The sequence below is a fragment of the Vitis vinifera genome, chromosome 11, assembly GCF_030704535.1.
Source record: "Vitis vinifera cultivar Pinot Noir 40024 chromosome 11, ASM3070453v1".
Lineage (NCBI taxonomy): Eukaryota > Viridiplantae > Streptophyta > Magnoliopsida > Vitales > Vitaceae > Vitis > Vitis vinifera.
In genome coordinates this window covers 18779335-18806448 of record NC_081815.1, presented here as the reverse complement: position 1 = coordinate 18806448, position 27114 = coordinate 18779335, and the positions used below count along the sequence as shown (strand labels likewise).

Below are 27114 nucleotides of genomic sequence, written 5' to 3'. Positions count from 1 at the left end.
CTATTTGTGCCGTAATTATGCTTTGATTTGTGTTTGTGCTTTTTAAAAGTTTCTCATAGTAGAGATAAGAATACATGAAGAAGAAGAATATATAATTGTCTGCATTAGAACATGATACATGTTATAAGATGCAAATCCTAACTGCTTAAACTTTTAGGAAAGTTGGTAACTCAACATGGTATCACAGCTCTGATCAACTGGAGGTGATGACAAAGTCGTGATTGTTACATGTGCTTTCCATGTGTAAGTATGGGGGCACAAGAAGGAGAGTGTTAAGAGTATAATACATATTGTGAGCTCAAATCCTAACAGTATAAGCTTATAAGAAAATTGGTTGGTTAACAGTTTGGATAACTGGGTCTCGTATCTTCCACAATTTGCTCTGTTTTCTACTTACGCGCAATACATGGATCTCATTTTGCAGATTGTATTATCAATTATGTCACCAATGTGATCTCTATCTATTTCCATTTGCTTTAAGAGTGTTGGGTGCATGAACCTCACATTTGCAACTTGCAAGTGCCACGTTCATGCAGGGGCCACCATTCTTAATGCTGCACTTCACGATCCACATGATTTGCCAGGTTGGTCTTTGTTCTCCAGCAGGATGCCAACCTGGGCGGTGACCACTGGTCATGTTGAATGTGGATGACTAATCATATGAGAACTCCACTCTTTTACTGTTCTTTGTGATAACCCATCTGGAGTGCAAAGCAGAGTTTGAAACCTAGCCAGCTAGGGTATGTGTCTCTTTCAGGGCACCAAAATTGTAGATGTTTTTGTTTAGAGGTCTTTGTAAGGTATTGACACGTGTTGAACATGGCTTTTCTAGTAGTTGGTGGGTTATTGGAGACAAGTGCAAGAGAGCCCCCACTACACATGAGTTTGGCTGTTGGCAAATAAGGGGTTGTGAGTGGGGTTCAGAGATGGGTTGTGGTTGGGATGGGGGACCCTCTTTTTTTCTTCTTAACTTGTTCCTAAGACAAGGTTGTAGGCTTGTCGTTCACTTCTCCAACAGTGACTCCATGGAAGAAACAAAGACAGTAGAGCCCAGCTAAGGTGTTATTTAAGCATCATTCCTTTTCAAAGTTCCTTACATCTTTGTTTTTTTCTAGCCTGGCTTGGTATATAAATTGCCTCTATTTTGTCCATCTAGTACAAAGCCTATGAAATCATAATGAAGGTTTTCACCATGCATATTGGATTGTTTTAGGTTTCACTTAGGTTAATGTTTGGTTCCAAAAAGTTAAGAGAGTGAAAGCTAAAGAAAGAAAATAAAAGGAAAAAACAAGTGAAGGAAAATAAGAAAAAAGATTTAAAATAAATAAATTATTTATATATATTTTAAATTTATTTCACTTATTCTACCTCTTTAATATTAAGAATAAATCATTAAAAATATAAGTTTTTTATAAATTTTAATTATATTTATTTTATTTTATTTTTTCTATCGTATAACAAAAGATGAAAAATATATATATATATATATATATTTCTTAATACCTTTTGAAAACCAAACATTACCTTAATGGTCAACTCATCCTTATTCAATAAATCTTGCCCACCCATCATCCATGAGGAATAATTGTAACAAAAATATAAGGAATTATTTCACAATACTTTCGAAAGCAATTCTCAAAAATAATTTTTAAAAACAATTTTATTTTTTATCAAAAATTTACTAGATGCATTTTCTGAATTTAAATAATTGTTTTGAAGAATAATTACCAAATAGGTCTTACAATTTCTATATGCTTTACAAAAAAAAACTCATCAAATGATGACTCAATCTCTAAGGAGATTGCTTAGCTAATTGCATACTCTTTTGAACAAGGATTGGCTTTATGCCAATTACATCTTCATTGTGGTGGAATCTTTGGCATTTTTCTTGTCACTTAGCCTAAAATACATACAATTATCTACATGTTAGTTTAACAGTTCAGACCATGAGCGCAAAGAAGGTTCCAAAAATGTCATTCAGAACAATTTCTATAGACAATGCTCTGATTTTCCTTCACTTTTTCCATTTGCTCCTTTTGTGAACTCCCACCTTCCCCAAGGGCAGAACTCAGACCTTTCCTGAAAACAGCAAGGAGATACCAGACCATGTTAGCCATTTAATCAAAACAGATTAAACCAAGTATATTATAATATTGTGACCAATTATATTTTGCTTGAGGGCTTGTACTACATCAGGGAGTAATCCAGATCAGATATTGTCGAATGTTCTGCACTGAGCTGCTGAAGGTGTATTTGTGATCAAATTAAACTACTGTTGAGGACATCAAAAAAGACAAAGAAAAAAAAGAAAAAAAAAAGAGATGATAACTGGTTAAATGCTCTGGATTACCCTGGTTGTGAAGGGTGTGGTCAACAGCCTGAGGTTTGGTTTCTCATGAAGAGTTCAAAGGGTTCAGTCATAGAAGATTCCTCAATTATAAAAATAAATAAACAACAAACCTTGTATGCACAATTTAGAGAGACCTGTGACATTGTTATCAACAACAAAGAAGGAACCCATATTACTAATTATATGAGTTAACCCTAAACCACAAACCCTGAGCCCCCAGCAATCTAACCTCTACATATATTCAAATTGCTAGTGAAGTGGTTCTGTCCAACCTATTATGAGATTGGGCAATTGCACAAGCTCATAAAAAAAAAATAGAAAAAATACATAGCAAGTAATCATCACTTCTTCTGTGGGCAGACAGGGTCTAGTTTCTGAGATGTCATAGCATGCTGCTTGAAGTTCCTGGAGCAGTAGCTCTATGAAGTTAACAAAAATAGATCCAAAATCTATGGATTAATTTAAGGGCACCTATTAAAAAGGGAGCATAACCCTGATACAAGGAAAACAAATACATGGATTAATTTACTGATGCTATCAACAGAAGGTTAGGGGATATTACCTGGGTAGGCAAACAACTTCAAGTTATACATTTACTGGGTTAACATACAGTCCATCAGTAACAAAATTGCTCAGACTCAACCAAGGTAGATAAAATCACTACTGAAGATGAACAATTAGCTATTGAAAGTTACATGCAACCAGAGGCGGCAAGGAACTATAACATTTAAGCATTTTGAGATCATTGATCCCATATTTAACTCTCAACTCATGAATATTTCTAACCAACATCTCTCTGGCACCCCTTCACAAATGAAAAAGACCTCCACTGGAGTTCAAGACATCTATTTATAAAAGTATTGTAATCCACCGATTAAATTTATCTCAAAACGCTAGGATCCACTAGATCTCGTCTAAAACCCATGAAGTTGTTGGTATAAACCTTCCTTCATAGGTAAAGGATCTAAATATTTGATTTACGAGGTTTACAGAACTGAACAGACCAAACACCACAATGTGCCCTGGGAATAAGAATATTGTTGAATGTAACAAAAACAGCATGTCTTGTGAGCTGAGACAAACTACTATAAAACCTGGTGGTAGACAGTGGCACCACCAACAGATCAAAGATTAACATTATTTTTTCAATGCACAAATGTACAATACATCTTTTGAAGCTGTCTACAAAGAATAAGTGTGAAGACAACCATGATTGTTGCAAGCAAAGCTCTAGAAGGTTTGTATGAGAACAGCTGGATTTTCACCACTGACAGGGAAGATATAGGCATCTGGATAAATTTCAAGCTTATGAAGCCTTAAGCTTCAGTATCTTTCCAACTTCTAAACGGGTTTCAGAATTTTTTTATTTTTAGATATGCTTTATGTTTAAAAATAATAAACCACCAGCAAATGGAATTTCAATTCAATATCAAAGATGAATCTGCACCTACTACTATTATGAGCCATCAGCTGCCTCTTTGTTGGAGCCAAAGGCAGTGATACCAGAGGCTAAGTTCACTTTCCTATGGCATCAGCAAGCAGGCATTAATAACAGAGTTTGTTTTCAACAAACAATTCCACTCCCTTGAAGCCAAATTTCGATCTACAGTTGTCATATCCCCAGTGAGGCAATCTGTTAAGGCCATAGTGAAGAGAGAGGGGAGGGTACTAAAGAACAAGTAAAGCTGAAGACGAAGAGCATTATGAGCAGCTACTGCAGTTGCAGATTTTAACAGCTGTGTAGTGAATACTAATATCAGTTGCAGAGGTGGCTTAGCAGAATCCTCTTACCTTCCTTTTTACATGTGTTAAAGATTAATCCAGTCCTCTCTAAACAAAAGCATTGAATGTGACCACATGATCAGCAAACAGCAATTTATAAACAGCAGCAGCAGAAGCAACAAAACAAACAGTGAGCAGCAGCAGAAACAACAGCAACAGTGACCAACAATGATCTTTACAACAAAAGGGACCAATATTACAACAAAAAAATGGGTAATTACGATTTTTATCCAGCAACATGATTAAAATAAATAAATAAATAAATAAACATCTCTCCCTCCTGCACAAAAGATAAAAAGGGCAGATGAAGGCACAAAAATCAGAGTGGAAAAGGGAATGCGGAGCAACACTACATAGTTCTTTTTTTGACAACATTACATATTGAAACTGCCACTGAAACACACATTAGCCTTTTCATCCCATCTAGACCATATTAGTTTACAAGAAGCTAAAGATGAACTGTGACAAACTAACCACAAATCAAACAGCTCAGCTCGTTTATGAGCATCTCCATAGGGATGGTAAAAGGGGCTGCTATCCTCAAAAAATAGCATAACCTTTTAGCATTCCTCCCCCATTGGCAGCTGACATTATATGGTACTTTCTGATACCAATGCTATATTTGGCATGGCTTTGGCAAAACCACCTCCGCCAGCAAGCATCTCAATTATTTTTTAATTATTTTAATTGCATTTTTTAAATTTTCTTTACTATAGTTTTTGGGAAAATAGTAGTCAATAAAAAAATAAATGTAGTTTGAAAAAAAAAATTAATTAAGCATAGCCCTCTTTAAGTATTTTCACATTAAGGTGCTGTGCTAAAATTTAGTATTGTTATTTTAGCATGTGCTGTGGAGAGCAATTACCAAGTTAACATAAGTTTGGCACTATTGTCATAGCACTTTGAATTGGAGATTCTCTTACTACAAGGATGAAAGATATTAACTTGTTCTCAACTTTAAAAAAACAAATTCCTGAAAAAATAATAAAGATCTCGACAAATTATTAAGTATATTAACATAGAACAGTTGCTTTCTACAGGACAAATAGAACAGTTGCTTTCTACAAGATAAATCATCAAAATATAGATTTTCTGCTGAAACATGATTTCCATATAAAACAACGTAATCATCTTGACAACATAATCAATGAAACAGCTATTCAAGCTAGCTGAGAATTTGGAAAGAAAAAAACTGTCTCAAAGTGACTCCAAGAAACAAAGGGACCTTAACATGTAAAAAAATTACAGTAAGCACCATTCAATAGGCGAAATGATCACACCGAAAAATGTTGTACATAGACAAATTGAATAATTTAATTTACAGCATCTTCTGTCATCCTCATCCTATTTTTCAGTTCCATCATCCAAGAAATAATCTATAAAGGCATTAAACCTAAACAAGACAGCCTTTGGTACTATGATTATGAAGAAACTTACCTTAAGCACCAAAATGGAGGAAGGCTGTGTTGAAAAGGGAAAAAAAAACATACAATTCCCAATATTCTTCTCCTCCAGAACCCCATTTAAATAATTGAAATGAAGTTAAAAAAACGAGTCCACGTCTTTTGTCTCTTCTGATGCCATCCCTTTCAAAAAGTGATCACTATCTCTCAACTCCGAGAACCCCTTCTCTTGAGATCACAAACTCACAAGACGATTCGGGCAAATGAGGTGCAAAAATAACATGAAGGTGCCGCCTAGTTAGCCTACTAACCGTATCCCCAGCTCCCACACCCCCCAAACCAGTCACTTCTCCCACAATCTCCTCATTCCTCGACAAGAACAACCTCGAGTTCACACAATTGGCCCAAGACAGCCCTAAAGCCGCACAAACCCTCCTCCCAGATGACCACAAACTCCCCAAATTCCCAACCCTGAGCCCATTCAAGCCCCCAGCTTGCCCCACAAAATCAACCACCTGATTCGTCACCACCACCGCCAACCCAAACCTCTCAGCCAGAGCCTTCAACTTCCCCGAAATCTTGAAAAACAGTGACGACCTCCGCTTTAGATCAAAAGGGGTGTTCTCAAATTCACCCCTGAACAGAGCCGCAATAGAATCAATCACAATCAGCCTAACAGGCAACTGGGTCGGCGGACGCAAAAGAACCGAATCCATCTTGAGCAAAACATCAAACAATTGGTCCGCAGACTGAACTCCGCGCACTAACACGAAATCAAGCGGATTATACTCGGAATCCAGAACGTGGGAGTAGGAAGAGCGAAAAGATTGAGAGAGCTGTTGAAGGCGGCGAGAGGGGAATGGGAACTCGGAGTGGATGTAGAGGGAGGAGGCGGCGAGGCCGCCGAGGGAGGTGGGGAGCTGGGCGGAAAGAACGAGCTGGAGACAGAGCTGGGTCTTGCCGGAGCCGCTCTCTGCGACTAGCTCGGTGATGGAGTTGCAGGGAACGCCACCGGCGAGGCAGCGATCGAGGATGGGGCAGCCGAGAGTGCACTTCTGGGTGGTGAGAGCGAGCGGGTTTTGAAGGAGGTTTTGTGGAATCATTCTCTCTTCTTCAACATTTTGGAATGTTGGAGGACTTTTGAAGGCGGAAGTGGCGCGAAAATCTTCTTCTTTTTGAATTAATTGATTAAAAGATGAAATAATCCCATGTGTGAATTTAACTTCCCTCTTTTAAATAAATAAATAAATAAATAACTCATTTTTTACATAAGCTCCTTAGTCATTTCAAATATTTATATATATTTTTTAAAAAATACTATTTTATAAGAAAAAAATGAACACATTTTTATCAAAATGATACTAAAAAATAATGAAGGATTAGTTTTCCAAAATTAAGTTTTTAATAACTTTTATAATCAAATACTTTTTTTTTTCTTATTTTAAGTTTTATTAATTTTGGTATTAATATAATATTTTGTTAGCCCAAGGGTTCTCCTAATCAGGTTTTGATGATAACAAACCGTGGTTAAGTGACTAATTGCTTTAAATTGTTAAGAATCTCAGGTATAATCTCAAGGACCAAACGAATACGTGGTAAAGACCATTTGGAAGACTTGTGATCATAGGAAATGAATGTAAGATGATAGCATGAGTGCACTTAGGATGTTCATACATTTTCATGCATCTTAGAAAACTCGGTTTATTCTTTAAAACTTGATTTTCTTTAAAACCCGAGTTTTATCAAATATACCTTAGGCAAATTGACTCAAAATTGACATATTAACTCTCCTAAAGACCTTGCCTAAGTATTGGAAAAGAAAGAAATAAAAAAGGATAGGTTTTCAGGGCCAAAAGGCTCATCCGGTCGAGGCTATGGCCAACCGGCTCAACCGGTTGGGGAACCGGTCGACCGGTTTCCCTTGTCCGGTCGAGGTCCGGTCGAGGGAGACACAAAAACTTTCTCTCTCTCCCAGTAGCTTCCTCTTCCCGGTCGAGCCTCACCCTTTGTCCGGTCGAGGTCCGGTCGATGTCCGGTCGAAGTCCGGTCGAGGCAACGGTAACCTGCTATGCATTAAATGCTCCAACGGCTAGTGATCCGGTCGACCCTTTGCTCGTCCGGTCGAGGCTACTTTCTGCTGTTTTTGTCTCCCGAGCTTAGAAACCTATATATTGAGAGCTCCTCTTCATTTATGACCAAGAGAACAATTGCATTCAAAGCCTACCTACCTGTTCTTAATCTAAAAAGCTCTCATCTTCCTTCTTAGTGCATTAAAACCATCAATTGCATATTCTTAGTGCACTCTTGCAATTCATCCTAGTCTTCTCTTGTACTTGAGCCTTCATTAAGCTAGGTTGAGTGTTTCATCCTTGTGTAAACTGAGTGTGAAAGCCTTCAAGTGGTTCAAATCTTGAAGAGATTGTGTAAGAGCCCATTGGAGCCGGAATCCAAGTGTAAGACGATTGAAAGCTTGATTGTAGCTTCAAGCTAGTGGAACCCTCACTCGGTTAGGAGATTGAGGAGAGTGGACGTAGGCAAGGGAGTGCCGAACCACTATAAATTTGAGTTTGAATTCTCTACCTTTATCTCTTTCCTTTATTTATTTTGTGCATATATTGTTGTGTGGAAAAAGATTTTGAAAAACCCAATTCACCCCCCCTTTTGGGTATTTTCCTTAATTATTCATAGCCTTTGTTTTATCATATTTTAATTAGAAATGACAATGAGGTGATTATTTTCGTCTGATAGTTGTTTATAGAGTTAATTTCATTCATCTTTTCGAGAGGAGGTGAGAGAAAATAAAAAAGTAAAAAGAATAAAGAAGTCATTTGATGTCAAACCAATGGAGACTAGATGTATTTAGGCATAACCTCGGGAGCTTTGACCCAAAATAGTGTGTTTTAAAAAAGAATTCCAAAAAATAAAGTTGTTTTGAAAATAATGCCCGATCTAATGCGTCTGTGCCACATAAGCTGCCACGTCATAAAACCGTAGTTGGTGACTACGGTTTTAACTTTAAGTTTAAAGCCGTAGTTGGTGACTACGGCTTTGACTTTTTTTTAAAATGGTCAAAGTCGTAGTCACCAACTGCGGTTTTAACTTTATATATATTTATATATAACTTTAATTTTTTTAATAAAAATATTATATTATTTTGATTTTAAATATACTTATTTCATTATTTTAAAAATAATAATATATTAAATTAAATAATTGATATTTTTAATTTGATATAAAAATATATTTTTAAATTTTATTAAAACAATAGGCACTATATTTAATATAAATATAATTAATTAATTAAAATATAATATAATAAATTATATTTATTTAAAATAAATAAATTATAAATGTCTATTTAGAAAAATAAAAAAGTAATATAAATTATTATATTAATTAATAATTTTTTTATATATTATATGTAAATAGTATATAATATCACACATACATATTTATATATATATATATATATATATATATATATATATATAAAAGTTTAATTTAAGTTTAAAATTTAACATATTTATTTAAATATATAAATAAATTATTATCATATCGATATAATATTATGAACTTAAATTAAAATATGATAAATTTTAAACTTAATTGAACTTATATACATGTAACATTATATACCACTTACATATAGTATATAAAAAATTATTAATTAATATAATAATTTATATTATTTGTTTTTTAATAGGCTTTCATAATTTATTATATTTTATTTATATTTAAATATAATTAACTAAATATATTTATATTAAATATAGAGTAGATTATTTTAATAAAATTTAAAAATATATTTATATCAAATTAAAAATATCAATTATTTAATTTTATATATTATTATTTTTAAAATAATGAAATAAGTATATTTAAAATCAAAATAATATAATATTTTTATTAAAAAAATTAAAGTTATATATAAATATATATAAAGTTAAAACCGCAGTTGGTGACTACGGCTTTGACCATTTTAAAAAAAAGTCAAAGCCGTAGTCACCAACTACGGCTTTAAACTTAAAGTTAAAACCGTAGTTGGTAACTACGGTTTCTAACCACTTTAGAAAAATAAAACCGTAGTCACCCACTACGGTTTTATGACGTGGCAGCTTATGTGGCACAGACGCATTAGATCAGGCATTATTTTCAAAACAACTTTATTTTTTGGAATTTTTTTTTAAAACACACTATTTTGGGTCAAAGCTCTAACCTCGGAGAGGCGAATGAAATTAACTTTTGTTTATATATATTAAAAAGAAAATGATGAAAGTTATAATAAGTTTGGAAAAACATAATTCAAATAAGGGTTTTATTTTAAATCTAGTTTAATTTATTTTATGTCACCTTTATATATAAAATGAAATTAAAATTTAGTTTAATTTCTTTTTTTTTTAAATACAAAAATTAAAACAAAAGTTAATTTCGCTTTTTAAAAAATATAATATAAAATTTATTTAACCATAATTGAATTATTTAGGAATTATATTTATTCTATTCGAAATGATAATTTTCTTTGTTGTTGTGGGCTTGAGAGAAGATTGAGGGCATACTTAGATTACAAAGATCAAGTTTAAGAAAAATTGATTCATTAGGTTTGGGCTTGGGGCTTGATTAATATTCCTTATTTTGATTCAAATTGACATAAATTGAATTTATTTATTTGTAATTAAATGTAATTTTAAGAAAAATAAATAAATAAATAACTCCCTTTTTTATTTGGTAGTTAATGTCTACAATATTTTAAATATATAAAAATAAACATTAAACATTGTGGATTTTCTCACTTTTTTTAATATAGTTTTGCTATGAGGAATTTTTTTAAAAATTAATAAATAATTTTCCTTATCAAGTATAGTGTCATAGGTCTTGTTGATTTTCTCAACTTGTGCATGATTTTGCTCTGCCACTTTGAAAAGAACAATTTAACGAGTACAAATAATTTTCTGTGTCCAAGGATAATGTCACGTTAGTAAGTAAAAGATGTTAGCAAGAGGTGCTTTGGAAGGGATCCTGGGCCCCAAATCCCCCTACCTCAACTGATCATTTCTGTTCTTCAAGGTTGAGAGAAATGAGTCCAAAAGCAAAAATTTAACGCATCAAACAAAAAAAAAAAAAAAATCAATGCATATCACACAGAATGATAATCTCCCTCTTCTCATGTATGACATTTCAGAAAACAAAGTTTTGATATCAGTTGAGTTGGGGCCTCAAGATGCAATAAGGGAAGAAGAAACTCCATGATCGGATCACTGTCATCTTCAATAGGGTGTACTGAAACTGCAATAAGCAGTTGAAACGCATTTGAATCTGTATATGACCTTCTTGCATTGGGAAGACGATGTCCCGGTTTTTAAACAGAGGTAGCATGGGTTGCAGTCAGCCCATCTACCCACTGCTGGTCACGGCCGCACATCTGCACATTTCATTTTCTATGGTCTTGAGACCAGAGTGACATGATGTTAAAATAGAGGAGATGATCCTCCTTTGTATAGCCTTATACTCCATGGCTAGCTTCACATCCCAACTGGAGTTTCTCCTGCAAAAGAAGAAAATTACTTCTTGAGATTTTAAGCAGTTTCAGGTACAAATCAAGCAAGAAAATCAAGTGCTAATTGTTTCCAATGACTTGTTTACCGGTTATCTTCTTCTGTGTCATCAATACATTCCATCAATGTTTCATAGGTGGAAAGGATGTCTCCTAAAACTTTCTTTTCAACTTCCAAGTTGGCCAGCGTCTGAAAAATAAACAAAATTTTGAAAATTCTATATAAGAAAATACACGAACAGATTGATGGATTAAAATACCAAAACTTAAGCAAACTGAAGAAGAAGCAGAGACCAGACAGGCTGCCCTTAAACATAAAGAGTAATAGAAGAATGGATTACAGGGGTCTTGAAAGGTGGCACAGTACTCCAAGCACTCCGTAGATGATCTAAGAGAGGGGGTGGCAAGCCATAATGGAAGATCTCATGATTGTTTGAGAGCCAAGTACCCCGCACCATGTGAGTGGCTGAATCAGACATGGGGTGGAACTCCTCAGGACAATCACCCTGAGGATTATCGATCTCTGCATTAGAGCAAGGAATAATAAGTGGGAGCACCAAAGAAGAGTGTGCAGAAAATAAAAATCTTGATTTGGGATAGGACGGTTACAATCCCTATGTAAATATGCGTACAGAGGGAATGTAAAAGAGTAAGATAATACCCAATGGAATCGTATCATAGAGGTTGTCTCCCTGTGGTATGAAACCATAGAAGGTAACTAAATGACTGCTGGAGAAATTCCCGTAGCTAAGATAGCATTGCTCCCCCATGTTGCATGGTTTGGACACACAGAATTTCAGGGAATTTGTCTTAGAATCCACTTTGCCATAGTGCATTATATGGGGATATAGCTGTAAGGGTGACAAAATGAGAATATGAGCAAAAAATATATTTCACCAAACAGTTAAAAATACAAGAAGATATCGACCATTTGGCAGCAGGAAAACGTCACCAACAATTCACAAAAGCGTATCGAACAGATGATTCTGATCAAGTGATTGTGTTGTTTTCCTTTTTGTCAATACAAGCGATAGTGTTTATTTTTTTAAGAACAGGATACTAAGGAGAAGTGCTCTGCAGAGTGTGGTGTCTAGTCCAGGATGTATGTAGATGTGTGGGGCTAGTGCTAGGTTTCCTCTTTAAAAACTCAGCACCTCAGTTAAATGTCACCATATTTTAGAATCTTAAGGTCAAGCTTTATCAGTTTAACAGCATGAGGGGCACAAAATGCAAAAGGAGAGAAGAATGGCGTACCGAATGATTAAGAAAGCCTGCAATAGGAATCAAACATGTCCTTAATTTTCCATCAGTGAACATAACCTGCATGCCATTAGAGTACCAGAGCTCACAAGCCCATAAGAACTGCTCCTGTGTGTAGAACTCTGGTGGAAATATATCGGGGTGATCTTTGCATAGGGCAGGAACTAACTCCTCATATTGGGCATTCAAGTGCTGTGGCAAACAAAAAAATCACAGCCTTATCAGGAGAGTAATATGAATTTTTTTTATCAAGAAATGTCTACATAAATGTTTGATGTTACATGTGAAAACCTCCTAATAACTTACTATTTCAAAAAATAATATGCAAAAAGAAAATCCCAAACCCATCTCCAAGCTTGTGCAATTTTTAACAAATACTTCATCCTTTTATTCTCTTTCTTCTCAATTTTTTTAGGTTTCATTCAGTGCTAGGGAGGAACTACTTATAGGAAGGGATAGACTTGAAGTACAGCAACTACAAGCGTGCATCACAAACAGGTTGACACCTCATCAAAAACAAATTCTATATCCCCGAACTTTAAGGAAGTGAATTCAGAAATGGAGCACAAAAATGTCAACAGGTTAAATTGGTATGAGCAATAAACTGAAAAGATGGATAACCTTTTTCGCTTCAATTATCTCTTCCAACAGCAAGGTTCCAGCTAAAACCATGATTGCATCAAATTCAAAGCTCAATCCTGTAGCAAGAAATAATAAAACCATTAGGACAAGGAAAAACCAACCTTACTGTCAGTAGAAAAATGATATAGAATGCTGATCCTCTTTATGCATAACCACCTGTATTGAATGCCTCAGGTAATGCATTGAAGTAGGTGTTAAATTTTGAATTAGAGTTGTGCTTCTCCTTCATGCTCCACAACAGTAACATCGTCTCAGAGGAAATGCCATCAATTTTTTCCAATATAGGAAACTGCAATCAAGAGAAAATGGTTGCTCATATCTGAACCAAAATTTGATTCGTAAGATATTTCATACTAAAATACTAATTGAGAAGCAGGTATGTTTGTGCCTCCTTTCAAGAATGTGAGTGACACAAGTACAGTGCGTATGAAGGGAAGCAGGCATTAACATATACTCCACTACTGTACATGACATAGCATGACTAGGGAGGTGGACCATATAGGTTATACTGCAACACCAGCTTCATATCATGGAATGGTCGTCAGGAACCTCAAGTATCAACACTGTTGAAAGAGAGAGAGAGAAAACCTTAATTCTTATTCATATTGTTAACTTCTTACAATAGAGAAATATATATATAAGGCTAGGTTGAACTAACTATCATATATGTGACTTATATTAAGAAAGGAAAGAAAGATTGTACACTATAAATACATTATATTCAACACTCCCCCTCAAGCTGGAGCATATATGTCATATGCACCAAACTTGTTACAAATGTATTTAATCCTAAGATCTCTAAGAGATTTAATGAAGATGTCTGCTAGTTGATCATTTGAATTAACAAAACTTGTAGCACACACCCTAATGTGATCTTCTCTCTAATGAAGTGACAGTCAACTTCAATATGCTTGGTCCTTTCATGAAAGACCGGATTGGATGCAATATGTAATGCGGCCTGATTGTCACAGACTAGCTTTATCTGTTCATCTTTTCCAAATCTCAATTTCTGAAGGAGTTGTCTCAACCATATGAGTTCACATGTTGCCAAAGCCATAACTCGATACTCAGCTTCGACGCTTGATCTGGCCACTACATCTTGTTTCTTACTCTTCCAGGATATTAAGTTACCTCCAATAAAAACACAATACCCTGAGGTGAAACGCCTATCTGAGGGTGAACCAGCCCAGTCTACATCTGTGTAACCAACAATTTGGGTATGACCCCTGTTTTCATACAACATACCTTGGCCTGGTGTTCCTTTAATATATCGAAGAATGCGGATCACAACATCCCAATAGTTGTCACATGGTGACTGTAGAAATTGACTAACCACACTCACAGGAAAAGAGATGTCTGGCTGAGTGATGGTGAGGTAGTTCAGTTTGCCTACAAGTCGCTGATATCTCCCAGGATCTCTTAGAGGTTCCCCATGTCCTAGTACAAGTTTGACATTTGGATTCATAGGAGTGTCAACAAGTTTACATTCTAACATACCTGTTTCTTCCAAGATGTCTAAGGCATACTTCCTTTGTGACATAACCACACCTGAACTGTATTGAGTTATTTCAAGTCCCAGAAAGCACTTGAGTTTGCCCAAGTCTTTGGTTTGAAAGTGGTTGAAAAGGTGTTGCTTTAGTCTTTGGATACCCTCCTGATCACTGCCTGTAATGACAATGTCATCCACATAAACTACCAAATAGATGCACTGGCTTGAAGAGTTATGATGATAGAAAACTGAATGATCTGCTTCACTCCGAAACATTCCAAACTCTTGAACAACTGAACTAAAACGCCCAAACCATGCCCAAGGAGACTATTTCAAGCCATATAGAGAGCGGCGTAACTTGCACACTAAACCAGACTCCCCCTGAGCAACAAAACCAGGTGGTTGCTCCATATACACTTCCTCGAGAAGTTCACCATGAAGGAAAGCATTCTTAATATCCAACTGATAAAGAGGTCAATGATACATAGCTGCCATGGAGAGAAATAAGCGAACAGAAGCAATCTTGGCAACAGGAGAGAAGGTGTCACCATAGTCACAACCATAAATCTGAGTATAACCTTTAGCAACCAAGTGAGCCTTAAGGCGATCAACCTGACCATCAGGACCAACTTTAACAGTGTAGACCCAACGACATCCAACTGTAGATTTACCAGGAGGTAAAGAAACAAGATCCCATGTGCCACTGAAGTGCAGAGCAGCCATTTCATCAACCATTGCCTGTCGCCACCCAGGATGAGAAAGTGCCTCACTAGTGCTCTTAGGAAGAAAAACAGAGGATAAAGTAGAGACAAAGGCATAATAGGATGAAGATAATCGATGGTAGCTCAAAAAATTATAAATAGGATGAGGATTACGAGTAGATCGATTATCTTTTCAAAGAGCAATAGGCAAATGGTCAGTAGATGACAAGGTCGGGGTAGGAGAAATCGATGGGACAAGAAGTGAGTCATCAGGTACCTCAGCTGAAGAGAGAGGAGGAGCAATAGCACGATTTCGACGATGATAAACCTGAAGAGGACGAGAGAGCGCATCTGAAGAGGGGGATATATACGGAAGTGACAATACTTCAGAAATGGGAAGAGATTCAGAGGATGAGAAGAATGGAGAGTCCTCAAAGAAGGTGACATCAGCGGAGAGAAAATAACGATGAATGTCAGGGGAATAACAACGATAGCCCTTCTGAAGTCGAGAGTATCCCAAGAAGATGCATTTTGTAGCCTTGGCGGAGAGCTTGTCCTATCCAGGTGTGAGAGTATGAACAAAACAAGTATAGCCAAAGACACGAGGAGGAAGGAAATAAAGAGGTTGAGTAGGAAAAATGAGGGAATGAGGGATTTGGTCATGTAATATAGATGAGGGCATACGATTAATCAAGTAACAAGTTGTAAGAACAGCATTCCCCCAAAAACGAAAAGGAACATGACTATGGAAAAGGAGGGTACGAGCTGTCTCAATAAGATGTCGATTTTTACGTTCAGCAACCCCATTTTGTTGAGGAGTATGAGCACAAGATGACTGATAGAGGATCCCATGTTGGGACATAAAAGAAGTAAAGGGTGTAGAAAAATATTCCCGAGCATTGTCACTGCGTAACACTCGAATAGAAACATTGAATTGTGTTTGGATTTTAGCATAAAATTTCTGGAAAATAGAGAATAACTCAGCTTGATTTTTCATTAAAAATAACCAAATACATCTTGAATAGTCATCAATGAAAGTGACAAAATACTGAAATCCTAAAGTAGATGCGATCCGACACGGACCCCAAACATCAGTGTGAACAAGTTCAAAAAGAGACTTTGCCCGATTATTCAAACACTTTGGGAACAAGACATGAGTATATTTCCCAAGCTGACACGACTCACACGCAAGCGACGACAAAGTGGAAAAACGAGGGACCATCTTCTGGAACTTGGAGAGACTAGGATGACCCAGACGATGGTGAATGAGAAGAAGAGCATCGGTGGAAATGCAAGCTGCAGGATATGAAGGTGATGTGAGGTGATAGAGGCCTTGAGACTCACGCCCTATGCCAATCGTCTTCCCCGTACTCCGGTCCTGCAAGATCACAGATTTATTAGAAAAAGTGATAGAATAGTTAAGAGTGCGAGTTATTTTGCTGATGGAAATAAGATTAAAAGGACACTCAGGGGCATAAAGGACAAAATGGAGAGGTAGGAAAGGGAGAGGATGAGTCAAACCAATACCTTTAGCCATAGTTTGGGAACCATTAGCTAAAGTAACAGTAGGTAAGGCAGAGGTAGTAGTAATAGAGGAGAAAATGTGTTTATTACCAGAGATATGATCAGATGCTCCAGAATCTAGAATCCACGGGTCAAGAGAAGGAGACTGAGTAAAGTAGACAGAGACATTACCGGTTTGGGCAACAGAAGTAACAGAAGCTGATGTGGTTGCTTGATATCGGAGATAGGCATCATAATCACTACCAGTAAGGGTGATACTCTGAGATGTGGAGCTCGCAACGGAGTCAGGTCGAGATAGCAGAGGATCAAATGATTGAGCAATGTGGGCAGTGCGAGGAGGCCGTCCATGTAACTGATAGCAACAATCTTGAGTGTGACCAAGCTTATTACAATAGGTGCACTGAGGACGTTGTCTTCGACCCCGATTGCCACTACGTCCTCCTCGAGAGTTAGTCTGAGAGGCTAACACAGATGAATCTGAAGGACCATCAGTCGACAAGGTCTGAGTAGAGGAGAGGCGTAAGAGACGAGCAAACACATCATCCAATGATGGTACTGATGAACTAGCAAGAATCTGATCTCGGACATACTCAAGATCTGGACGGAGGCCAATGAGGGTTAACACCATAAAGAACTTGTCAGTTTGTATTTGTTGAGCTTCAACACCATTAGTGAAGGGCATCAAAGTTAAGAACTCCTCCTTAAGAGACGCAATCCAGCCAATATAAGTAGACAGATCCATGTCCTGCTGTCTCACATGAACAATATCATAAACCACCTTATAAAATCGTTGAATATCATTCGTGTATAATCCTTTAGCCTGAGTCCAAAATTTAAAGCAGGTTTTGTAGGCACGAAGATGATGTAAAATTTTGGGATCAACAGATTGCCATAATACGCTGCATAATTGTGCATCGATTTTCTTCCATTGCACTTTGTCAACATCAGGTATAGCATCCTCAGGTGTAACAAGATGATCCTCATAACCTTGTCCCATAAACCAGAGTTCCACAAACGCTGACCAGGAGAGATAATTCTCACTACCAATCAATTTTTCCGATGTGATAGTAGGAGATCTAGAGATGACGGATGTAAAAATAGGATTTTTAGTCGCCATATCCACTTCACCTGAGATTGAATCACGTTTGGATCGAAGAGAGCCCTAAAGAAAGAGAAAACCTTAATTCTCATTCATATTGTTAACTTCTTACAATAGAGAAATATATATACAAGGCTAGGTTGAACTAACTACCATATATGTGACCTATATTAAGAAAGGAAAGAAAGATTGTACACTATAAATACATTATATTCAACAAATACCATAGATTTCTCCTGTATACTTCTATTGTACTTGGGTTACCTTTCTGCCAGGGCTTACTAGTATATCTATTTTTTGCCCTTAAAAAAAAAATTCAATATCATAGATTTGTGCATGAGTTTTCTCCAAAGTCCTATAGAGGGCTACATAGTAATACAAAGCCACTTCTATTTCTGTAACATTGTAGGTTTTGAAGGACCATGTCATAGACACATCACAACATCTAGTCTACACCAGAAACCTTGTCCTTGAGATATAGGGAAAGTGATGTTGTTCAGAAAAGTGGTACCATTGCCAAAAAACTAACTTTTTATTCTTCCTAGTGTTGTGACAACTAAATTTAGCTCCCATTCACTTCTAAGCATCTTCACAGAGAGAAGAACTAGCTCCCTCGACCTTGGGAGTATAGCCACCTCTAAATGAAGAAATTGAGAAACTCTTCTCCCCTGTAAGCAAATAGATCGTATTGATTGTCTTCTATGTTCTATGAGTTCTTTAGAACTGTGGTGCACTTTTTGTCCGAAGGAAAGTTCACTCACTTTCTGAAAACCACACAATCCTCCATTCAATTTAATTAATTCTTTTCAAATGAAATTAAAGAGGCTGAAGTTTGAAAAAAAGGTAAAACTTTAAAGCCAACTACTAATATTAGCCTTTTCAATAAATGAAATACCATGTCAGATTCATGCACAAGCTCCTCAGAAATGACTATGGACATTGGGATCTCTAAAGCAACATCTCCAACTTTAAGGTCTTCTGTGGCAATAGCACCTCGTCCAGCTCCTTCAACATCTATGTGATGAATTAAGCATGAGAAACACAATACACACACACACACACACACATATATATATATATGTATATGTATATGTTTGTATGTCTATATTTGATAGGCAAGAAACACAAAATACTGAAAATAAAAAATTTAAATATCAGAAACTACAGAAATATCCGTAGTTGAATCTTATGGAAATTCGGACAAAAAATATATGTGAGACAGAAATTGATCAAAACTCATAAAAATAACGGAAAAAAACTTTAAAAAAATGATAAAACAAGCAATAAGACATATTGAAGTTGTTTTATCAAAGAAAATAATATATGAATGATAAGACAATAATATGCAGGACTTGAGAATACATTTAATAATAAAATAATGATTCATGTGGTCCAGATGTATTTAATAGTATAAAAGAAATGATAATATTCGAATAACTATTTCTTGTTCAAATTTTTTTTTATAATTTTATATATTAGTATATGTTTCTCTATTTAATTATAAAAGAAAACGTTCTAAATTCGATTAAGAAGTTCAAAACATAGTTTAATGGAATTAAAAAAAAAAAAGATAATTAAAATTTATTTATTTATTCAAGTTTGTTTTTAATTTTTTATTTTTAAGATGGTTTTAAGGGAGAAAATTACATTATATATTTCATGTAACAATGTAAACAATTGGAAACTTGGTTTGTTGGTTAAGCCTTTAGACTGCCACCTTTGCATGCCCAGGTTCAAGCCTTCTACAATTATGCATTTTTTTAATTTCAAAATGGGTCATGAAGTGCTACTGCAAGGGGCAACTTGCAGACTTTCCATTGTGATTTTCGATTCGACACTAGCCAACAGACGTTCAATTAATTGGTTCGAAAGTCGGTGACAGTATCTGAAATTTTAATCCTTACTGAAAACTAGCTTCCTTTATCCTGTTTTTTGATATCTTGGATATTTCAAAGAGCGATTAAGATTTTTCTAGAAGATGCTTGAGAAGAAAGACAGAGTAGACCAATAATCATAAAGGTGAAGACTTACAGGCTATCTTCAGCTTTGTTCTAACATCGTTTCTTTCACCCCACTGTAATATACACTCCTCTTTTTCAATGCTCAAGTCTTCAACAATTCTAGTCTCCAGTCTGTTCTTGTCACCAACTTCTTGAATCCTATCAAGAGTTGCATTGCATAATTCTTGCAAGACGTCCATTCTCGTGTGTTGACAACTTGAGCAAGAGATATCAATGAGGGAGAGGATTGAATTGAGAGCCTCCAGCTCATTCCTGTGACTGTAAAATTCTACAGATGGAGATACAGGAACTTCACCAAAGTAAAGTTCTACCTGCAACTCAGCCCCATTTTCATCATTAGTGACTTTATAATGTAGGGACTGTCTGGATATAGCCTAATTTTGCATGCCTGTGTGTTAGAACAGGCCAGAGAGAAATTGAAACTACCAGATTCACAGAGCTAAATTAGCAACTGTGCCAAACAGCTTGGCCCGTATGCTGACCAAAAAGGATGTAGGGCAAATACCAGCATCTTCCTTCAATATTCAATAAGCCTTAATGACCTACTTAGAACATACTCTAGGATCAAGACTATACAGTTTAGAAAGCAGAAATGCAGTTACCTCATCCAAATGAATGATTCTCGCTCTCTTAAGCATTTTTTCCAATGTAGTATTTGTCCAACTAGAACATGAGATGCTATTGAAGTATACACGTTCCTTGGTATCAAAACCCTTAGCTTGTAGTACTTTCTGGCAAAGAAGGCAACATTAGAAGCATGTTCAAAACAATGTTAACACATTAACAAGTCTTAGATCAATAGAAGCAATCATTTTCTGTTCATCAGGCACCAAACAATCCAAAACATCAGCAACATAAGCCACAACATTTATAAAAATATATGGTTAATTTACTCAGACTCCCTATGGTTTGATGTAAATATACGTGACTACCATTGATTTCAAATTTCATCAATTAGCACCCTTATTTCATTTATTTTTAAAGAATAAGTGTTAACTAACAAAGTTTGAAACCAATAGTGGCTTAGTGTATTTGCACTAAACTCAGAGGGTGTAAATGAATTAAACCCTAAAAATATACTACAAAGTGTTTAAAAAGAAAAATATAGATGAATAGAGTGATGTGTTGTCACACTGGTTAGTATACACTTTTTATCCTCTCTCTTAACCTGTTTAACCAATCACTAAGAGTATCTAATGAAGATACATTTTGAATAAAGATGGCAGCATTTCTTAATTACTAAACAGTGTGCCTTTCAAGTTCTGGGCTATATAGTACATAGAAACACAATAGAAGCAGGAAACCGTTATCCATAATATCTACTTCCCTTTGTTTTTTCAGGACCAGCTATATTCTATACTTTCCCTCAGCTACATACTTTATGGTTCTCAAATTTCTTATAAACCGGTTAAAGTTAGGATTTTAATAAAAAGATTTGTAACCCGACAAAATGGATGAAGAAAATAAAAACAGAACCAAAAGATTGTGTCTATTTATAAATCTTACCTTCTTTTTCTCAAAGAGAGGATCATTTTCAGGGAGTTCAAATACTAATGAACAGTCCCCATCAGCCTCTGTCATCTTAATGGATGAATATAACTGCTACAAGCAAAAGGGAAATTATCATTAGGATTAAGGTTATTGTTCATTTGAAAAATAATATGCAGGAAAATATAACCAACCACATCAAAATAAAATAAAAGCAACGAGTTACAATTAAACCGTAGAGGAGTCTCCTCACTCTCCTTGTACTCAAAACACAGAGAATTCTTTATATGACCGTTGGCAAATATCGTATCATATGCAGTGTATTTTACAAATCTCATGAACAGAAGCCATTAGTACTTTCATACCTCTTTCATCAATCCAAATAAGAATTCCAATTGGTGTCATTTAATATCATGTTTTACCATGGACCAGTTGATATTTACAAAAGGTTGAAGGGGAGTGGGGTTTATAGGGAAAAAGGAAGTTGGAAGAGGATATGGGAACTGAGCTCCCAATTATCAGTTCTGAACAATAAACACTGCAGAAATCACTAAAATCAAGAGATATAAACAGATCAAAATGGATTGACCTAAAAAAGTAAAGTGCTTTTACTTTTTTCTTTCATTTTCCTTTTCATCAGAAATGTATAATAAATCATCCAAGTCAAGATGTTTCAGTGCTTAGCTCAACAAAACGAGCCACAAAACTCATAGCAAGAAACACAAAACGGGGCAACTTTAATAATAATATATTTGTATCAAATTCTTAAACTAATACACCAGTCGCAATGCACACCCCCGTTTGGTTAGCAGGAAAATTAACTAAAATTGACGCATGGAGCCTTTTTCTGCTTTTTAAAACCTAAAAAAAAAAAAAAAAAAAAAAACTGCAATGCAACTGAACTAAGTTAGTTACTCATATGAAGCTCAGTCCAGTCCATTCTTTCATTCCTTGGAAAACCAAAGCAACTGAAAAAGGAGTTCCAAAATTTTCTCTTCTTTTCCATCGGTTTCGCAGCAACCAAAGAGAACATAAGAATCCAAAAACAAACAGACTAAATTGACAACAACAGGTAAAAAGGACAGAAACTGAAATAATAAACAGTAACATCGACAACCAAAGCTCTGTTTGGTTGCTGAGAAAATTAGAAAAAAATAAAAATGAATAAAGGAAAAGAGAAAAAGAATGAAAAGAAGTTGAGAGCCTAGGGCTGACCTTGTCATTGTCCATGAGGTCCTCCATTCCACGGCTTCAACAACGCAAGGCAGAGACAGAAGAGAAGAGGAAGGGAGCGTTCGAAAATATTTGTGGGCTTTTACTTGGATTGAGATGGAAGGCCAGGCCAAACCCTAGGCCCAATAACTACTTTTTGGGTCGCGAGTTGTTGGTAGATTCGAGCTTAAAAATGGCTTGTGGGATCATGTGAGAATGACGGGTAAGGACCACTAAATTAGTCAAAGAGTAGTTAGTATTTTTAGAGAGAGTTTGGAAAATATTTCTACCCTTTCTAATATTAAAAAAATAAAAAATTTGAAGTGTAAAAAAATATTAAAAATATTTTTTATAATTACTTCTAAACACACTCTAATTGTCAAACTTCTAGAATCACTAAGTCAAAGTCTGTCGGTACTGTCTTGTTCTACCACTTTGAGTTACTTGAAAGCCCTTCTCAATCAAGCCATGTCCTCGTTTGGAAATTACTCATCCATTGCTTTTTTTCACACATTAGGCTAGATTTCATTTTGCTTAATCAAAAACCGCATATGTCAATGAAGCAAACAAAAGCCTCTCTAGGGCTTGAACCAAAGAGTTGGTTTGTCCTTTTGTTTTCACTAAGCAAGCTCCTGTTTTGTATTATAATTAAATCCAAATATATAAGTAAATTATACTAGACATGTTTATTGTATCCCCCAAAAGGACTAGAAGGAAAATGGACCTTATTGATTAAAGTAAAGGACCAAGGGTTTAGCGCTTTTGTAAAAGAAAATAAGAAAACATAATTCACATATTTTCATAATTACTTTCAAACGAATTCGAAGAATAATAATTTTAAAAGAAAAAAAATTACTACAAATTTATTGTACCCTGAATGGTTTAAGGCTATAAGAATTTCAAGCATTAAATATTGAAATATTAAACTCGATTATTAAGTATATATATATGAACATTTTCTTAATCATATAGATACATTTTTACATCGTAATCACTTTATTTCCACAATTCATAAAATCTATAGGAGGAACTAATCATACAAGCACTCGCCAGTGTTTCTGGCCCACGAGCCCAAGTGGTTAAGTTTGGGCGGGTCCTTCCTAAAGTCCGAGCCCAAAATTACTTTTCCTCATCCTTCCTCGTCTCTCTTCGAACGACTTCTCATCTCTGCAACGCTTTTATCGTTCACTTCAAATATTATCTCAGAAACAAACCTTAGATCCAGATCCAGATCTGAAGAGTTCCGATTCATCGGGAAGGAAAACGATGTCATGTCTAGCGCTTTCTCTCCAACCCGCCAACGGACCTGACATATTGCTCCAGACCCGGGAATGGTTCCCGCCGGCGAGAGCTCTCGTCGCCCTCTCTGCATTCCGTCAAACTCGACAAGCCTTCGCGGCTGGAAAACACCAATCCGCCGAGGACGGCGATTCCTCCCTTGGCGACGATCCCCTCGCAGCCTCCAGCGGCCAATTAATCGTGGGCGTTGAGAGCCGCTATCGCGTTGTGTACCGCCTCGTCAACGGCATCTACGTGCTCGGGATCACCACCGTGGACTACGACCTCGGCGTCAACAACGTGTTCGAGTGCATCGGGATCGTCAACCAGGCCGTCAGCGTGGTCGTCGCAGCGTGCCGCGGCGTCGATGTGACGCCGGATAAGCTGAATCGGAAGTACGCCGAGATCTACATGGCGTTGGATATTGTTTTGAGAGGCGTTAGCAGTATCAGGCTCGCGGCGATGCTGGCGTCGATGCACAGTGATTCGATAGCGAAGATGGTGCATTCGGCGATTGACACCGAGAGCAAGATTCGCGGTGCTGAAAATTGGAGCAATGTGGAGATAAACTCGGTTGAGCATTTGGCGAGTGTGGACGCGTTTTCGAATACTAGATTCGAATTGCCGGCGGATGTGTTGGCCGCTGGCGATGAGGTGGTGGCGAGCATTGTCCCGGTGCAGAGCGTTGCGGAGCAGCAGGATCAGCCGGAGAAGAAGGCGGAGGAGGAGGTGGAGAAAGATCCTTTTGCGGCGAGCGATGCCCTAACCAAGCCTGAATCACTGGTTGGGGATTTCAAGAAAAATAAGGATCAGGCGGCAGTGTCTGATCTCACGGTGGCGTTGGCGGGGCTGGAGGTTACTACATTGCCGCCGGCAGCGGCCACAGACTCCACTCATATCGGCGTGGAAGGTTTTGAGGGTAATTATGGTGGCATAGAGTTCGGTAACGAGGAGGCCTCTTTGGGGGAGACTTTTGAAGGTTTTAATGATGCTTTTGGTGGTGGTTTGGATGCTTCAGAGTTTGTTGGACCGAAGAAAGTTCCCAAGTCCCAAGGGCTTGGTGGGCTTGAACTGTTACAGACAGGGAGTGATGCCACAACTGCTGCCACCACAGCCCCTGCTGCTAGTGGAGCTGCCACTCCTCTTGAGGATCTTTTGGTGAAGAAGAGTGAAATGAAGGGTCCTGAGATGTATATTGGTGAAGTGATCAGCGTGGAGTTTAGGGAATCTTTGCTGGCTAGAGTGGGATTAATGGGTGTGGTGTATTTGAAAACCTTGCCTCCCAAAACTTCTGATAAAGAAACTGAGTTTTCTTTTAGGATTGATGGTACTAGTGGGGTTAAGAGATTTGTTATGCAAAGTTCTCGGGTTAGCAGTCTCGGCAATGGGATGTTTCATGTGAGGACTGCACCTTCGGAGGAGCCTATACCTATTTTGAAGTATAGCTTGCTACCCCGTTTAACTCCATTGCCTTTGAGGGTTCGTCTCATAAAACGTCACAGTGGGACTTTACTTTCAGTCATGATACAGTATGTTTCAAATCCGGATTTGCCAGCACCCTTGACTGATGTAACTTTTGTTTTAAAATTGCCGGTTGACCCATCATTGTTGAAGGTTTCGCCAAAAGCAGTCTTGAACAGGTCTGAGAGAGAATTGAGATGGCATGTACCAGAGATTCCCCAAAAGGGTGCTCCTGGTCGACTGAGGGTAAGGATGCCTGTGGATTCTAATGAGGAAGATGGTGGAGAAGAAATTGAAGTTGTTGGTTATGTGAAATTTTCTGCACAGGGAATGAGGTCATTGTCTGGTGTCTCATTACGGCCTGCTTCTGAGGGTAAGACAGACTTTTATGAGGTTAATCACAGGTATGAGAGTGGTGTTTATATGTGCAATTGACCATGGATGAGATGGTTGTTTACTTACATCTTGTGTACTGTTCATTTTATCTTCCATATTTGTCCATGCAGCTTGTGGTTTTGGTGTGTTTGTAGCATTCTTTAAAATGGAGCTTGTAACTTAGATTCATTGTTCTTAAATGAAAGCCTTGTGTCTATGTCATAGGCCAGTATTCTTTCTTTTTAAGTAGAAAGTAGACAATCCTTATACGTTTGTTTCTCTCTTTTCCTTTCCATTTCCATTGTTGTTTCATAGTCTTAAATTCATTTGAAACTGTAAAATTTCAAACAGCTTATTTGTTGTGGTAAGGATTACCAAATTAGCTGTCTGCCAATTATTTGACAAGAAAGCAAAAGTGTTGTAGATTGGTATTTTCTGGGATATTGGTTTTTCATTAGTGGAAGTCCTGTGCTTGCAGCAACTTTGCACCTCAGTTTTCTTAAGGTTAGTCAGTGAAAAGGTCTGCAAGTGCACTCTAGTTGGTAAGTTCAGTGAAGGTCATACTCTTTAATGAGCATCTTAAAGCTCAGGATTCTTGTTCTCATATTGATAAATTAAGAATAGAGTATTTGGAGGACTTATTATTAAAAAAACTACCGAAGTTGAGAATCTTTCTTCTTCTTTTTTTTTTAGTGCAACCAGTGCACAAGAGTACACAGGAGACAGGACGTACACAATGAGCACCAAAAGGCAAAACAAAAAAGAGGGGAAACAAAAAATACTGCAAAACAAAAAATACTCTCTCCCTCAACAAGAACCAATCCAATCTATAAAATCAACAAAAGGCATAGTACCTCCACCTATATTCACCTTAACCCATAGAGATAGATTGTTAAGGAAACTGCTTTCAATGTCAGTGAAGGCTGAACCAAATAAGTTGAAAAATGAATGAAGCTATTTGTGTGGATATTCTAATCCCAGTTTTGTGAGGCTTCTGTCACTATGATTTTGTGGTTATTTTACATAAAATCAAACAAAAAAAGGAAAGAACCGATAAATGACTTTTCTACAACTGAACTGCAAGCTGCCATCATACAACACAATCACTTAAGTAGAATTTTTTTTTTGGATAGGCTAAAATAGGTGGGAAATTGATATAGGTTAATTAAAATGTCATTAATTTGTGATGCACAAAACTAGTGATAAAAAAAGTCAATGATAGGGGAAAACATAAATTAGAAACAATGTGATGTGAAGTGTGTAAAATGTATACTCTGTTAGATATTTATATGTAAAAATGAACAAAATTAGTTGTTAGTTCTTATTTGATCTTGTAATTTGTTGTGTAGGTTTTTAACTTATATATACACATAGATACACATATATCATTGTAGAATGATGCATACAAATCATCATGCAATTATAGCATACAAATCATCATGGAATTATAACGTACTAATATGCAAAGCTAAATGCTA

The 27114-nt window shown here is 36.4% G+C and overlaps 3 protein-coding genes across 10 annotated transcripts; 1 reads left to right on the top strand and 2 right to left on the bottom strand.

Annotated features, from left to right (window-relative positions):
* Window positions 1-1778: 1778 nt before the first annotated feature.
* LOC100251380 (DNA repair protein XRCC3 homolog) lies at window positions 1779-6692 on the bottom strand. Of its 3 annotated transcripts, none has more exons than XM_059740829.1 (2): window positions 4142-6692; window positions 1779-2755 (listed from the first exon to the last, which is right to left on the bottom strand). In XM_059740829.1, exon 1 carries the CDS (start codon window positions 6636-6638, stop codon window positions 5736-5738), a length of 903 nt encoding a protein of 300 aa, XP_059596812.1. In that variant the 5' UTR covers window positions 6639-6692; the 3' UTR covers window positions 1779-2755; window positions 4142-5735. The 3 variants fall into 3 exon arrangements, with proteins under 3 accessions (XP_059596812.1, XP_002268968.1, XP_059596813.1); XM_002268932.4 differs by having other exon boundaries at window positions 1779-4305; window positions 5570-6692; XM_059740830.1 differs by having other exon boundaries at window positions 5570-6692.
* Window positions 6693-10669: 3977 nt separating this feature from the next.
* LOC100256524 (retrovirus-related Pol polyprotein from transposon TNT 1-94) lies at window positions 10670-22637 on the bottom strand. Of its 6 annotated transcripts, none has more exons than XM_059740500.1 (12): window positions 22526-22636; window positions 21329-21421; window positions 20425-20553; window positions 19833-20133; window positions 18697-18815; window positions 13145-13277; window positions 12968-13044; window positions 12341-12538; window positions 11748-11937; window positions 11428-11609; window positions 11176-11276; window positions 10670-11077 (listed from the first exon to the last, which is right to left on the bottom strand). In XM_059740500.1, the coding sequence occupies exons 1-12, from the start codon at window positions 22550-22552 to the stop codon at window positions 10927-10929; spliced, it is 1701 nt and encodes a 566-aa protein (XP_059596483.1). In that variant the 5' UTR covers window positions 22553-22636; the 3' UTR covers window positions 10670-10926. The 6 variants fall into 6 exon arrangements, with proteins under 6 accessions (XP_059596483.1, XP_010656836.1, XP_059596482.1 ...); XM_010658534.3 differs by having other exon boundaries at window positions 21329-21424; window positions 22526-22607; XM_059740501.1 differs by lacking the exons at window positions 10670-11077; window positions 11176-11276; window positions 11428-11609; ... (2 more) ...; window positions 12968-13044; window positions 13145-13277 and adding exons at window positions 16148-16556; window positions 16874-17864 and having other exon boundaries at window positions 22526-22637.
* A 935-nt stretch (window positions 22638-23572) lies between these two features.
* On the top strand, window positions 23573-25858 carry LOC100258100 (uncharacterized). Its single transcript, XM_002271092.4, has one exon. It carries the CDS (start codon window positions 23789-23791, stop codon window positions 25694-25696), a length of 1908 nt encoding a protein of 635 aa, XP_002271128.1. The 5' UTR covers window positions 23573-23788; the 3' UTR covers window positions 25697-25858.
* The last annotated feature ends 1256 nt before the right edge of the window (window positions 25859-27114 follow it).